We start from the raw sequence: 12,335 nt of genomic DNA, 5'->3' as shown, positions 1-12,335 counted from the left end.
GTTAACATAAGCTTTTGTCTTTGGCATTGCATATATACATGTAAATGAGAGAAACAGAAGTGGCATATAAAAACTCACCTACATACGAAGCTCCAAGGTAGGGCCACTTAAGTTACATATGTTATCTACAGAATATTTTTAAATCTTTACCTTAAAGAATACTTCTACTTTCTCTACCTCGTCTCTACTTTGCGTGCGTGCCCCTCCCCACCATGGTAAATACAACAGTTGTAATTCAGTTAAGAACACTAGGGGAAAATGACATCACATGTAAGTCAGCGTTTGGAATGGGCCTCTCAGTTATGACCGTTCAGGCCTTTGAATATCAGCTTCAGCGCGAGGTGCTCTCCATAGCTCCGAGGAGGGATGGCAGGTCAAACACGCATGTCCATCCCTCAGGAAATTCAGAAAAACGCCAGTAAAGATCGATAGTTCGTAAGTCCCAACCCAATAACAGCGCTTACCCCAGTCTCCAGACTGTGGCCTCTAAGACTGTTTCCCAAGAAAGGGACCCACACAGGGGTCAAGAAATGTACAGGAAGAGGGCTGGGTGCGGTGGCTCACGCCTGTAATCCCAGCACTTTGGGAGGCCGAGGCAGATGGATCATGAGGTCAGGAGATCGAGACCATCCTGGCCAACACGGTGAAACCCCGCCTCTACTGAAAAAATCAAAAAAATCAGCCGGCTGTGGTGGCTGGCATCTGTAGTCCCAGCTACTCGGAAGGCTGAGGCAGGAGAATGGTGTGAGCCCGAGAGGCGGAGCTTGCAGTGAGCCAAGATCGCGCCACTGCACTCCAGCCCGGGTGACAGAGCGAGACTCCGTCTCAAAAAAAAAAAAAAAAAAAGAAATGTACAGGAAGAGCCCAAAGCATCTGGTAGCAGAACAGGGCGCTGCTCTCAGAGAGCACTCACAGGGTCTGGAGGGCCGCCCGATCCACCCACGGGGCTCCTGCTCATCAAGGGCAGGACTGTGAGCATTCGTAAACAGTGACCGGAAAACACACCCTCCTCACTGCTCGCGTTTGGAGGATGCTGCGAGACCCACTCAGGATTTTCAGACATAGGCAAACCGAGGAGGAGAATCAAGCGTGACACTGCCTTTCTCATAAGCGCTGTTTGTGAGAGTAACAAGATAGTTGATCCTGGATTCCTTCCCGTTATAGAAATGGTCCTGCTAACACATGGGGAGGGTCTGATGGGACTCGAAGAGCTCTGTTTTTAACCCTGATGAGAGAATCTAGTCAGTGATCATTTTGAGCCTTCGCAACACAAAAAAGCCACCCAGAGAGCAGGGGTTCGCCTTAGGTCTTGCTGGGAAGTCTAAGCTGCCTCTGACCAGGCCTCTCGGTGAGCACCCAGCTTTCAGAAGAACGGGGGACAGAGCCTTGCTCGTCAGCACCAGGGTGTAATCAGCAAAGTGCAGATGACCCGATGTCTTCAGCTAATAAATTATGGGGGTGGGGGGGTGGGGGGCGGGAAGCAGGAGGTCAGGGGAAGGGGTCTTAAAAGATACATCAGCTAATTACAATGTATTTGGATCGTGATTTGAACAAAATATTTAAAAGTGTTTATGAAACTATGGGGACACTTTCTGGCTACTTCATAATATTATAGAATTGTCCATTTATTTGCGTGTGTTGATGGCATTTGATTCGGAAGTCTTCCTGGATAAGATGCAGTGACGACTGGGGCCTGCTTCCCTGTCATCTAGAAGGTGGGGAAGTGGTGGATGAGCAGAGGACCTGAGATCGGCTTGATTACACTATTCTTCATGCTTTTGTGTATTTTCGGAATTTCTCATGAAAGATAAAAATATATATTCTAGAGAAAGGTCATAAGCTCACAAAGATGGGGAGAACAGAAGAGGGGTGACGCGAATGAGAGCCTGGCAACTGACAGCAGGTGACAGAGTCACAGCGATTCAGCAGACCCAAAAAACAGATCTCAGCCAACCACGAGGAGCACTGAGAACTCACCAGATGGAAGCTGCACTGCCACAAAGGGGTGCTCTCCAGCGACTATGATCCTGAGCGCCTCTGCGTGGGGACAGGAGCAAGCTGAGGATGTGGGTACTGCAGCAAGAAAGGGGGGCTAGTCACTGTGTCCACAGCAAACACTGAGTAGGGGGTCCCTCTCTTGGTACACTGAAGGCCCAGCTCTCACCCTCCAGTCCCAGGATGGAGAGGCGCCTCTCGTGGACAGTAGGCCAGCCCTAGGGGAAGGTTCTCTGGGCACTGAGCCAGGGGGTTCCTGATGATGCCACCTCCAGTCACCCTCCATGAAGCCTGGCATTGAGAACCAGACTGTGCCCACAGTTGGCAGGTGGTTTTTGTGCCTCCGCTCACTCTCGGCAACACATAACCAGGGGCAACCAGGCACCTGAGGGGAGGCTTTCGTAGGGACGGTGGAGAGCAAGCAGAGACTCTACAGGGAAAAGAAAACTTGTCACCAGGCTTGGTGACCTGAGGGGAGGCTTTCGCAGGGACGGTGGAGAGCAAACAGAGACTCCACAGGGAAGAGAAAACTTGTCACCAGGCTTGGCGGCTCAGGCCTGTAATCCCAGCACTTTGGGAGGCCACAGCGAGAGGATCACCTGAGGTCAGGAGTTTGAGACCAGCCTGGCCAACATGGAAGGAAGGGAGGGAGGGAGAGAAATTAGCTGGGCATGGTGGTGCACACCTGTAATCCCAGCTACTCAGGAGGCAAGGCATGAGAATCACTTGAATCCGGGAGGTGGAGGTTGTATTGAGCCAAGATCGCACCACTGCAGTCCAGCCTGGGTGACACTCAGCGCGCGCGCGCGCACACACACACACACACACACACACACACACACGAAAACTTTTAGTGAGCTATCATTACTATCTTCAGAGACTAGACAAGATATTTTTTCTAGGAAATATGAACAGGATGACATTTAAAAAAAAGAACATCCAGGGTCCATTGTCCTCTGAAAATGGCTGTTTTATTTGTCAGTTAGAAACAAAATAGCAAAAATCATGAAACCTCATTTAAAAGGTTAGAATATACATTTAAGGAAATCACACATGAAGAAGTGTGTAAGACAAAGACAAGGAAAACAGCGAGGATGGAAAAGACCGAGTATTGTTCTGGGAGATCTCCTACTCAAGGGGTAGAAGTTCCAGAAGCAGAGAATGGGAAAGGGGAACCCTTGATGAAGTGCTTCAGGGAGCCCCCTACGATGGGAGCACGGGAGCTGCCGTCTCCAAAGGACCAGCTAGGCGCCCAGCAGTGGGTGTGAAAGGTCTTCACCAAACCACACGGCTTCGAAATTTCGGAACGCTGGGGGCCTGGAGAAGACCTTATAGATACCCGGAGAGAGACATCGAGTCACACTCAAGGTGCAGCATCACGTGGCGCCCATTTTCCTGACAATACTGGGAGAGGAAGACAACAGAGTTGCGCCTTCAGAATCCCAAGGGCAAAGGATGGTCTTCAAGCTGGAATTCTATACCCAGCCAAAGTCAGGACGTGTGAAGGGGAGAATCGACACGTTTTCAGATGTGCAGAACTTACTCTCATGCCTCCCTTTTTAAGACACAGCTGGAGCCTGAGTTCTGCAGAGTGAGAAAGTAAACCAAGGGAGACGATGGCTGGGACAAAGGAAACGGGAGACTTAAGGTAGGGCAGAGACAGAGGGAATCCCCTGGAGGAGTTGGGCCCGTCCAGGCCAGCAGCAGTGCAGACAGACGGAGCGCCTGCCCAGGGTGAGTGGCACAGCTTCGGAGGCAGCGTCTGGGCCGGCCTCACCAGACTGCCTTGCCTCGCTGCCTAAACCTGAGGATGCAACACTCAGCCGCTTGTCTGTGCCTGACTTCCGTTGACCACGTGGCCCCACTTTCTCCTCCTTGCCCCACTGCCTCGATTCCCCGAGGTCACTCATTTCTCCAAGGGGGTCTTCTGCCCAGCTCCCACCTGAGAGCTGGAGGTGGCCACCATGGAGGGCAGCTCACCCCCCAGACCACACCTTCTGGCACCTGGTTCTGGTCCACATGACTGCCCTGCCAGATGTTAGACGGGGTGTACTTGGTTTCCTGGGGGTCACCCGTGGCTTCACCCCAGAAGAAGCTCGTGTCCCCTGTCCCAGAAGCTGACGGCAGACTCGGACTCGAGACTGTCCTGTCCCGGGAACCATCGTCAACTCCTCCTTCCACTGCACTGGTGCTGCTGCCTTCAGTCTTCAGAAAGCAAAGGACGTGTTTTCAGGGCCACATATATGCAGATGTTATTATCATAGCAAAGCAAGAGGACACTTAACAAGGTCAGGATGTTGCTCACGGGGTAGGGGGTGCATGTGGTTTGAAGGGACACAGAGGGTGACGTTTGGGCCTCATTGAAGCAGAGGATGCACTGGTGCTGGTTTCATTACTATTCTTTTACTAAACATACTTGTTCTTCAGCATGGATGGCACACTGCACAATAAATAAAGGGTGAAGGACATTGTAGCTAAGTCATGCATTTCTGATGTGCTGTCTCCCTCCTCTTCTGTCCCATCCTCTCTCTTCCCCCCACCCCCACATAGAGGCAAAATATCAGTGTAAGAGGAAATCATGGTTACATAGTTGAAATATCTATTATTTTTCCCTTGATTTGAATGAGTCATTCTTTACTTGAAGAGACCCTAAACGTTGACTGTGTTTCCTAAAGAATAGTGCCTCTTTTTCTTCCATATCTGTATGATGGCATGAAATCGCGTCCTGGGAAGAGGACCTAAGCATGTCGTGGAAAATTAGTGTGCCTCTTTATGAACATTTATTTTAAAAGAGCGAGAGAGAGAGACTAACAGATTTTTCTGTTTGTGATTGAGAATTCATTCACAGCACACTGACCGTCTCCCATTGGACTCTGAATGCGGCCTTTGTGCTCTCACTGACGTCAGGAGTCTGATTGTCTTAATATGTTTCTCAAGGCACAACCTATAAAAGCCGTTTTCTGCTGTACCATAGAATATTCATGAGAATACAGACTTTTTTGTTTTGATGCTGCATTCTTTAAGGAGAGAAGGTTTTATTGTTTTCTTCAGGGTGCTTTGGGTCAAAAGCACTAGCAGCTTCTGTTGGGAACTCGTGGCATTTTGAATGGTTTTTGATACAGAAATAGCACAAGTCACATCTGACACAGCCGTAGGCGCACGAATGCGTGAATGCGATTGTGGTTCTCATCTCTGCAGCTGGTGTGTGGGGCCGGGCCTGGGACAGCTTGGGCCTCATCCCCACCCACCCGGCTCCCAGGGTCCTCATTAGGAAGCCCTCAGGAGCCCTGAGGTGGGTCTCCTTGCCCTGTGAACGCTCCATTTGTGTTATTGAATCCAACACAAACACAGCATTGTCTTCAGAGGTGAGTGATGGCCGTGGCCGGAGGTGCGCATGGGATGCAGGCGGCGTGTGCTGCTGTTGATTTCCTCTGCTCTGCTCTTAGCTTACTTTAGCAGATAGTGGAGTTTCACGTGGCAGTCCGGTAAACCAAGGCAGTGTGAACATCCCTTCCCCACAGTGAGTGAAAATGCAGGAGGTGCCGTAGTGAGAACAGCGACGGCATTCTGCGCATTGGTGAGCCCGACTCCCCAGCCTCGGTGCCCACCGAAGCCCCCTCTGGCTGCACTGTACCAGTGAGTCCAGGCTCCTTCTCAGCAGAAGGTGGCTGCTCTGCAGGGCCCCTCGCCTGCCTGCTCCTCAGGGGACCCGCACTCTTCCGTGTCCATAGGGAGACGCGCACTGAGCTGGAGACACAGATCTGCGAGGAGTAACTTGCCTCTCTCCCCAGCACTGCCGGGGCGGATCAGTGCCAGCACCTTCCAGCATGCACTAAACTGCTGGAGAAGCTGGAGTGGCTGGAAGGAGCCCTGCCTGCCTGCCCTCCTCCTCCTCACTTGCTGGCCTTGGCAGCTCTAGGGTGACCCAGCAGGGGCCCGGAGGAGTCGGAAGCAGCTTCCCAGCTGCAGTCTGCATCATCCTCTCGGTGCTGTCACAGAATGGAAGGTTTTAGCAGAAAAAGGAGTTTGTAAGCGACATTCAGAAGATTTGGGCAGCAGTTTCTTCCCCCATAGGGTCCTGTCTTTTGGGAGCGGGGAGTGCCGGGCTAGGCTGCGCACTGGCTGATTCACAGGTGCTGGAGTTGAAGAGCAGACCTGGGCCGAGCTGTGACCTCTCAGGTGATGCATGCACAGGAGGTTCAGCTGTGTGCCTGTGAGGCGGGCAGGAGCGTCACCCAAGCTTCAGAAGAGAATTCCCCGGCAGCAGCGTGGCGTTCAGCATGTTCCGTGTCTGACTGTTTTGATTGTCTCTCAGTCCACTTGACAAATTCCTTTTAAGATGAAATTTGAATCGATTTGCAGAACTTGTACAAATCTCCAAGAAAACAGCTTAAAGAACAGATTAAAGAATGAATGCCTTAGGAATTAAAGCATTAATAGCTCTTGAGTAGACTGGATGGAAAGATGAGTTGTGTAGGTTATCCAGATGAGGCTACATCCAGGGAGCAATTCTTACCTTCAGAGGGCGCTGCCTGTCCTCCTTGGCATCCAAGTGAGCGCATCTCCTCCACGCTCAATGGTGAATGCTGGCCGGCATCCCTGTGAGGAACCTTGTGATCATTTTCCATTTCTGAAAACTCCCAGGTGGTGGGGGCCCTTGGCCCACATCAGCATTGACCACCCCGGGCTCAGATCTGGCCAGGTGCCTGCGTTGTGATGGGAATTTCAGTACACTGAATTTTGCCTCTGACCCTGATGAAATAGCTTCAGTGGCATTTGCATCAAGATCATGTTAGTGTCATCTCTATTAGATGCTTTGGAGCAAACATGAACTTGGGTTTCCTTTTAAGATGTCCTGTGATTCCAGATTCAGGGGAATCTGAGAAAAGTTTGAAGAAAGAAAATTCCTCTCGGCCAGCCAACCTTGGGTGTGCAGAGCCTGCCCCGCCTTCCCCACTTTGTCCTGAGAAGCTGGGTCCTCCCCAGCACCAGAGTTGCTGCTGCTTCCCCTTGCGCCCTTGGCTGCTCTCCCGGCCCCAAGCCTGAGTGACACTCTAGGATTGCAGATGGCGGGCTGGTCTCTGGGCTCCCCCGTCCCCATGACCCTCCACCTGCACCCAGACCTCTGGGTCCTTGCTCAGGCAGCCCCTGCCCTCAGTGAGACGCAACCCACTGTGGGCCCTTCCCCTGGGCCTGCCATCAGCTCCTGTGCTCCTCGGCGCCCCAGCGGCTGCCCTGGGCCCGTTCCCACAGCACCTGGCACACAGCAGGAGCCATGAATGTTCTTTGGGAACTGAATGAGGAGTAGAAATGCGGGCATGTCATGTTTTTGAAGTTAATTAAAAAAATCCCTTTAAAGTTGTTTTATGTTCGGTTTTTAAAGAGATTAACACCAGACGTTTGCGATGCTGCCCCCTCCCTCCATCTGTGAGAAATTAGAAATGGAGGGGGATGCGCTAAAGCCAGCAGCGGGTCCGGCCTCTGCCCAGCGCCTGTGGTGGGACCCTGTTTCTACATGGGACCTTGGGTGACAGCAGCACATCTTATAAGCAGGGGTCCCACCCAGGCCCCCCACACAGGGATAAATGAGGCGAGACGTAGGCAATAACCCAGCTTCCAAGATGCAACGCTGTGCAATTACTTATTCCCTGTGCTTATTTGTTCAAGCTAAAATGTCTCTGTTTGACCAAACAGAAAGAATATGAGAGAGACCAGTTTCACCTACAAATATAGACACCAGCATTCTAAATAACATGGTCGTTGTTCATGCTATTTTGTTTTTCTAACTTTATCCCTTCCTAGAGATAAATGCAACTTTGTTCTTCTACATTATACAAGTGTATGCATTCCCCGATGGATTCACCCATGGGTGCTGGCTGTGTGACTTAGAAGAACAGTTGTGTTTATCCCTGGAAAGCACAGGCCCGCTCACCTGAGGCACTCTAGGAAGTCACTCTGCAGGGCACTGGTCCCAGGAGAACCGCGTGCCAATCACAGCCATGAACGCGGAAGAGGGAACCGCAACCTGACAGTCATTCACGAGACTGTGTTTTCAGGAAAGTGTTCAGCACCGCCGTGCTTGTGAGAGCCGGACCCGTAGCCCCCAGTGCCCACAGCAGGGAGCCCGCCAGCTGAGTCTTCTTCAAGAAGCCAGGCCCCGTTCTCTTTTCTCCAAGTTTGCGAGTTTGCTGACTTAGCTCTCCTCCCTGCCTTTCATATATTTTATTCCTTAAAAGAAAGTCTGAAGCAAATGTAGGTGAACACTGATGTTTCATAAAACCGGCATTGCTTACGCAGTTTTTCCATTTTGCTATATTTTGTCATAAAAATGATCAGAAAAGGGAAGAAAGGAAATGAATAGGGTCCAGTCCTCACCCACGTGTGGGGTGGGGGAGTGGGTGGACCCCTGCTTTCTGCTCCTGCACATGGAACAGTCTTCACCCATGTGTGGGGTGGGGGGTGGGTGGACCCCTGCTTTCTGCTCCTCTACATGGAACAGTCCTCACCCATGTGCAGGGTAGGGGGTGGGTGGACCCCTGCTTTCTGCTCCTGCACATAGAACAGTCCTCACCCATGTGCAGGGTGGGGGGTGGGCGGACCCCTACTCCCTGCTCCCGCACACTGAACACGCAGTTTATGTGCGTAGATTCTTCTCACATAATAGCAAATGAAAACCTTTTACTGTGTCAAAGTCGACACCCAATTAAAAACTAAATACGTGCATTTTAAAAGTTGGGGGTTGCACTTCACTGATTTGGGGAAAGAAACAGAAACAGTCAGAGAGGAGGATTTCATTTGAAAAACAACAACGAGGCAGCCCGTGCTGCGCTGTGGAATGTGATCAGATATATTCAGAAGCTTCTGTCACCTTCTGGGTTGCTTTGTGTCTTTTCACTGTCCGGGAAAGTGGCCTGAGCTGGTCTTCGTGGCCTGAGGCCTGGGCACTCCTCAGGTTCAAGCCAGTCCAGCCAGGGCAGCCAGCAGGGCCAGGTTAGGAGCATGATTGACTGCGGTGGGGCAGGGGAGGGGTGAGGAGACAGTGAAGTCAGCCAGGGAACCTGAGAGCACCCCTCACCCTGGGCGCCAGGAGCTCAGGTGACTGCAGCTCCCACGGCTAAGTGGCAACCCAGGGATCAGAACCCCAAGCTCTGGCCAGTGCCCAGGCCTCCCCCAAAGCATTTCCCACCCTTTTCTCAGGAGAAGGCTGAGTCCTGGGACCAGGACCTCCAGTGGTTTGGAGACAAAGCCAGTGTGGGACCTGCTGCCTGGGCAGTGACTGTGGAAATGCTTTGCACCGAGGGGCAGCTGCCACCTATGGGCTGTTTCACCCAAATCGGTGGCTTTGAGACTGTGGAGTGCAGGTTTTCCTAGGAACTGAGTTGCTGACAAGGCCTGGTCTTAGGCCAGTCCAGAGAGGGGCTGAGTGTCAGGGTGAACGTGGGTGGGCTGCTCTCAGGGAGGCACCTGGACAAGGTCACGCCCAAAGGTGCTGACCCTGAGGGGCGAGGAGCTGTTTTCTCAGCAGCCCTCTTGTTGGCCCAGACACCCCTCTGAGCTTGAGACCCTCCTAGACGGCAAGGCCCCACCTCCCCACTTGGCCCAGGTCACATGAGTGTTGGTTATGGGGAGCTTTCTGAGGGGTGGGCCTGTGGGAGGGGAGCAGGCAGGCTGGGCTCTCACTTGGACTCTCAGTGAAGTTTTCGGCAGAGTCGTGTGTCTGAGAAGTGACGCTGGGATGTCCCTGGGCTGTGCCAGGAGCAGTGCTGGCTCAGAGTGAGTGTCTGCACGCACTGCATGCTTTCAGAATAGGGACCTGCCGTAAAAGGGGTGCGCAGGTCGGGCTGTTTGTGATATCTGTAATTTAAACCTACCCTTCTTCCTGCGTTACTTTTCTCACTTTCATTTGGTATTGATTGTAAGGAATGAAATTGATTCAGCTTCTGTTCCTCATCAAAATTACTTGTAGCCTTTTCTCAATAGCACATTAGTACAGGGCAGAAAATCCATTTCTTCGCGAGGTGCAGAAACGCATGCCCAGAGGAACGCACTTGTGCCAAGAGCCAGGAGCACGTCTCGTTGGCTGTGTCTGGTAAACATGTTTTCCAAGGGGGCACTTGTCTCACCATGGAAACGGGCTCCGGGTCTCTAGCGTCTGTCTGGACCACTTCTGGGGCACACGCTCTTCTTGTGGCTCTCACAGCGGCACGGTGGCTTCGATGGAAGAGGAGGAAGAGGAGCAGGACAGGCAGTCTTCCTGGCTGAGGCCAGGCGCCCGCTCTTTTCCTTGAACAGCCAGAACCTTTTTCTTTATTTTTCTCATTATTGACCTCTAGAAATGATGTCAGCAAGGCCTCTGGGCCTGTAGCGGGGTCCTCTGAGAGCCGGCCTCCGGGGTAGGGTGGAGGAAGGAACAGGGATTGTGGAGTGCGTCCTGGCCTGACCTTCCATGGGCTTTTGTGGTTTTTGTCCTTGAGGAATGGGCCCCAGAGGCCTCTGAGTCTTGCATTTTGAGTTTGTTGGGCAAGAGGGGGACAGGGGGAGAGGGGTATCCAGTCCTCAAATGGTCACAACCCTCCCACTCCCCGCCCCGTGAAGGTGGCCAGTGTGTTGGGTGGGGGCTCTGGGGCCCAGGGACGGCCGAGGGCGGCAGTAACCGGCTCTCCTGCTTGTTTTTCCCGCAGTGGATGTGGCCGCGGCGCTGCCTCTGCAAGTGGCCCCCTCGGCAGTGCCCATGGACCTGCGCCTGGACCACCAGTTCTCACTGCCTGTGGCAGAGCCGGCCCTGCGGGAGCAGCAGCTGCAGCAGGAGCTCCTGGCGCTCAAGCAGAAGCAGCAGATCCAGAGGCAGATCCTCATCGCCGAGTTCCAGAGGCAGCACGAGCAGCTCTCCCGGCAGCATGAGGCGCAGCTCCACGAGCACATCAAGGTGAGGCGCGGTGCGGGGGTGCGGGTGGGCCAGGCCTCCGGCACCCTCAACTCCCTGTGACTCCAGCCCTGCCTCCGCGGAGTGTGCCGGGGCCCCAGGCATGATGCAGGGTTCCTGCAGGAGGCCTTCCGCGTTGGGACGGTAACACCAGGCGACAAACCGCGGGCAGCACTTGCGTGTATTGTGGAGGACGTGGTGCTGAGTGGGAACAGCGGTCCAAAGTCATTGAGTGGAAGCATATTCCAAATAGGAAAAATGCTTATCGCCTAATTTCATCCGAAACATGCTCAGAAACAGAAAAGCTACCAAAGGGAAGAAGCACCAGAACCTTAATGATCGTTGCTGGGAGGTGTATTGACAAATCTGTGTTTTCTTTTCCTTAGGACTTTTCTATATTTTCTATTTTCTCTACTAACCTTTTATAATTAGAAAAAGATAATATTTTCTTTTAATTTAAATGCGGTAAGAAAAAAAAGACTTTTTTTGGTACTTACTGTCTACAAATATTTAATCTGATACCAGATTTTAAAATTAAATCAATTGGAAATATGTACTAGTGATATGTAGCAAAGTTCTATAGTTGGCAGGCTAGTTATGATATCTGTGATTATAATATGCTGTCACTGCATTTAGAACCATTTAGAGCAACACCGTCTAATAGAAATATACATGAGTATATTAAAATTCCACCAGTAATTTTAAATATTCTAGTGGTCACATTAAACAAAGTGAAAAATCCCACAAAACCAGATTAAGTTATCTATATCTGTGTAACAAAATTACCCCAACACTTAGCAGTTTAAAATAGCAAGTTTGTATTGTCTTGCTCTGTGGGTCAGCAATCCTGGAGCAGCTTCGCTGATGGGGTCTCCCATTATGTTGTTATTAAGATGTCAGGCAGGGCTGTGGTCTCATCTGCAGGGTTGACTGGACTGAGGCGGGAGGAGCTCCATTCAGGCCCACTCACATGGCCGCAGGCAGGAGCCCTGAGGTCCTCATCCACAGGGCTGCTCACAGCATAGCAGCCAGCTTCCCAGAGGGAGCAACCCGAGAGGAAGCATGGCCAACATGGAAGCCACAGGGTCTCTCGTGCCCTGATCTGGGAAGTGGCAGGCCGCCACCAACACTGCTGCTGTTGTTGTTCATGCTAAGTCTTGGCAAGCCACTGGGTCACAGGTAGGGCATGTCTCCATTCGGGCCAGCCGCATTTCGAGCCACACGTGGTTCGTGGCAACTGTTGGACAGCACAGATGTAGGGCATCAAAAGCCTATGACCGTATGCAACCTGGTGCTTCTGAGATGCTCACATGGTCCATGGGTAGAAGTTGTTCAGCTGAGGTCTTGGCTACCTGGCATTAGCCCACACACAGATATTAGTGTGCCCACCTAGTGTGCAGAATAGCTTAGGGGTGCA

At 52.0% G+C, this 12,335-nt stretch overlaps 1 protein-coding gene across 22 annotated transcripts in view; it reads left to right on the top strand.

Moving 5' to 3' along the window:
* HDAC4 (histone deacetylase 4) overlaps positions 1–12,335 on the top strand; it is a 359,741-nt gene that overhangs the window by 200,864 nt on the left and 146,542 nt on the right. For all 22 annotated transcript variants that reach the window (XM_054679623.2, XM_009444680.4, XM_016950850.4 and 19 more), the window contains one exon: positions 10,677–10,921. In XM_054679623.2, the coding sequence (XP_054535598.1) occupies positions 10,677–10,921 (245 nt within the window). The remainder of the gene's footprint in view (positions 1–10,676; positions 10,922–12,335) is intronic.

Source organism: Pan troglodytes, chromosome 13, assembly GCF_028858775.2.
Source record: "Pan troglodytes isolate AG18354 chromosome 13, NHGRI_mPanTro3-v2.0_pri, whole genome shotgun sequence".
Lineage (NCBI taxonomy): Eukaryota > Metazoa > Chordata > Mammalia > Primates > Hominidae > Pan > Pan troglodytes.
This window is presented reverse-complemented; position numbering and strand designations above follow the sequence as displayed.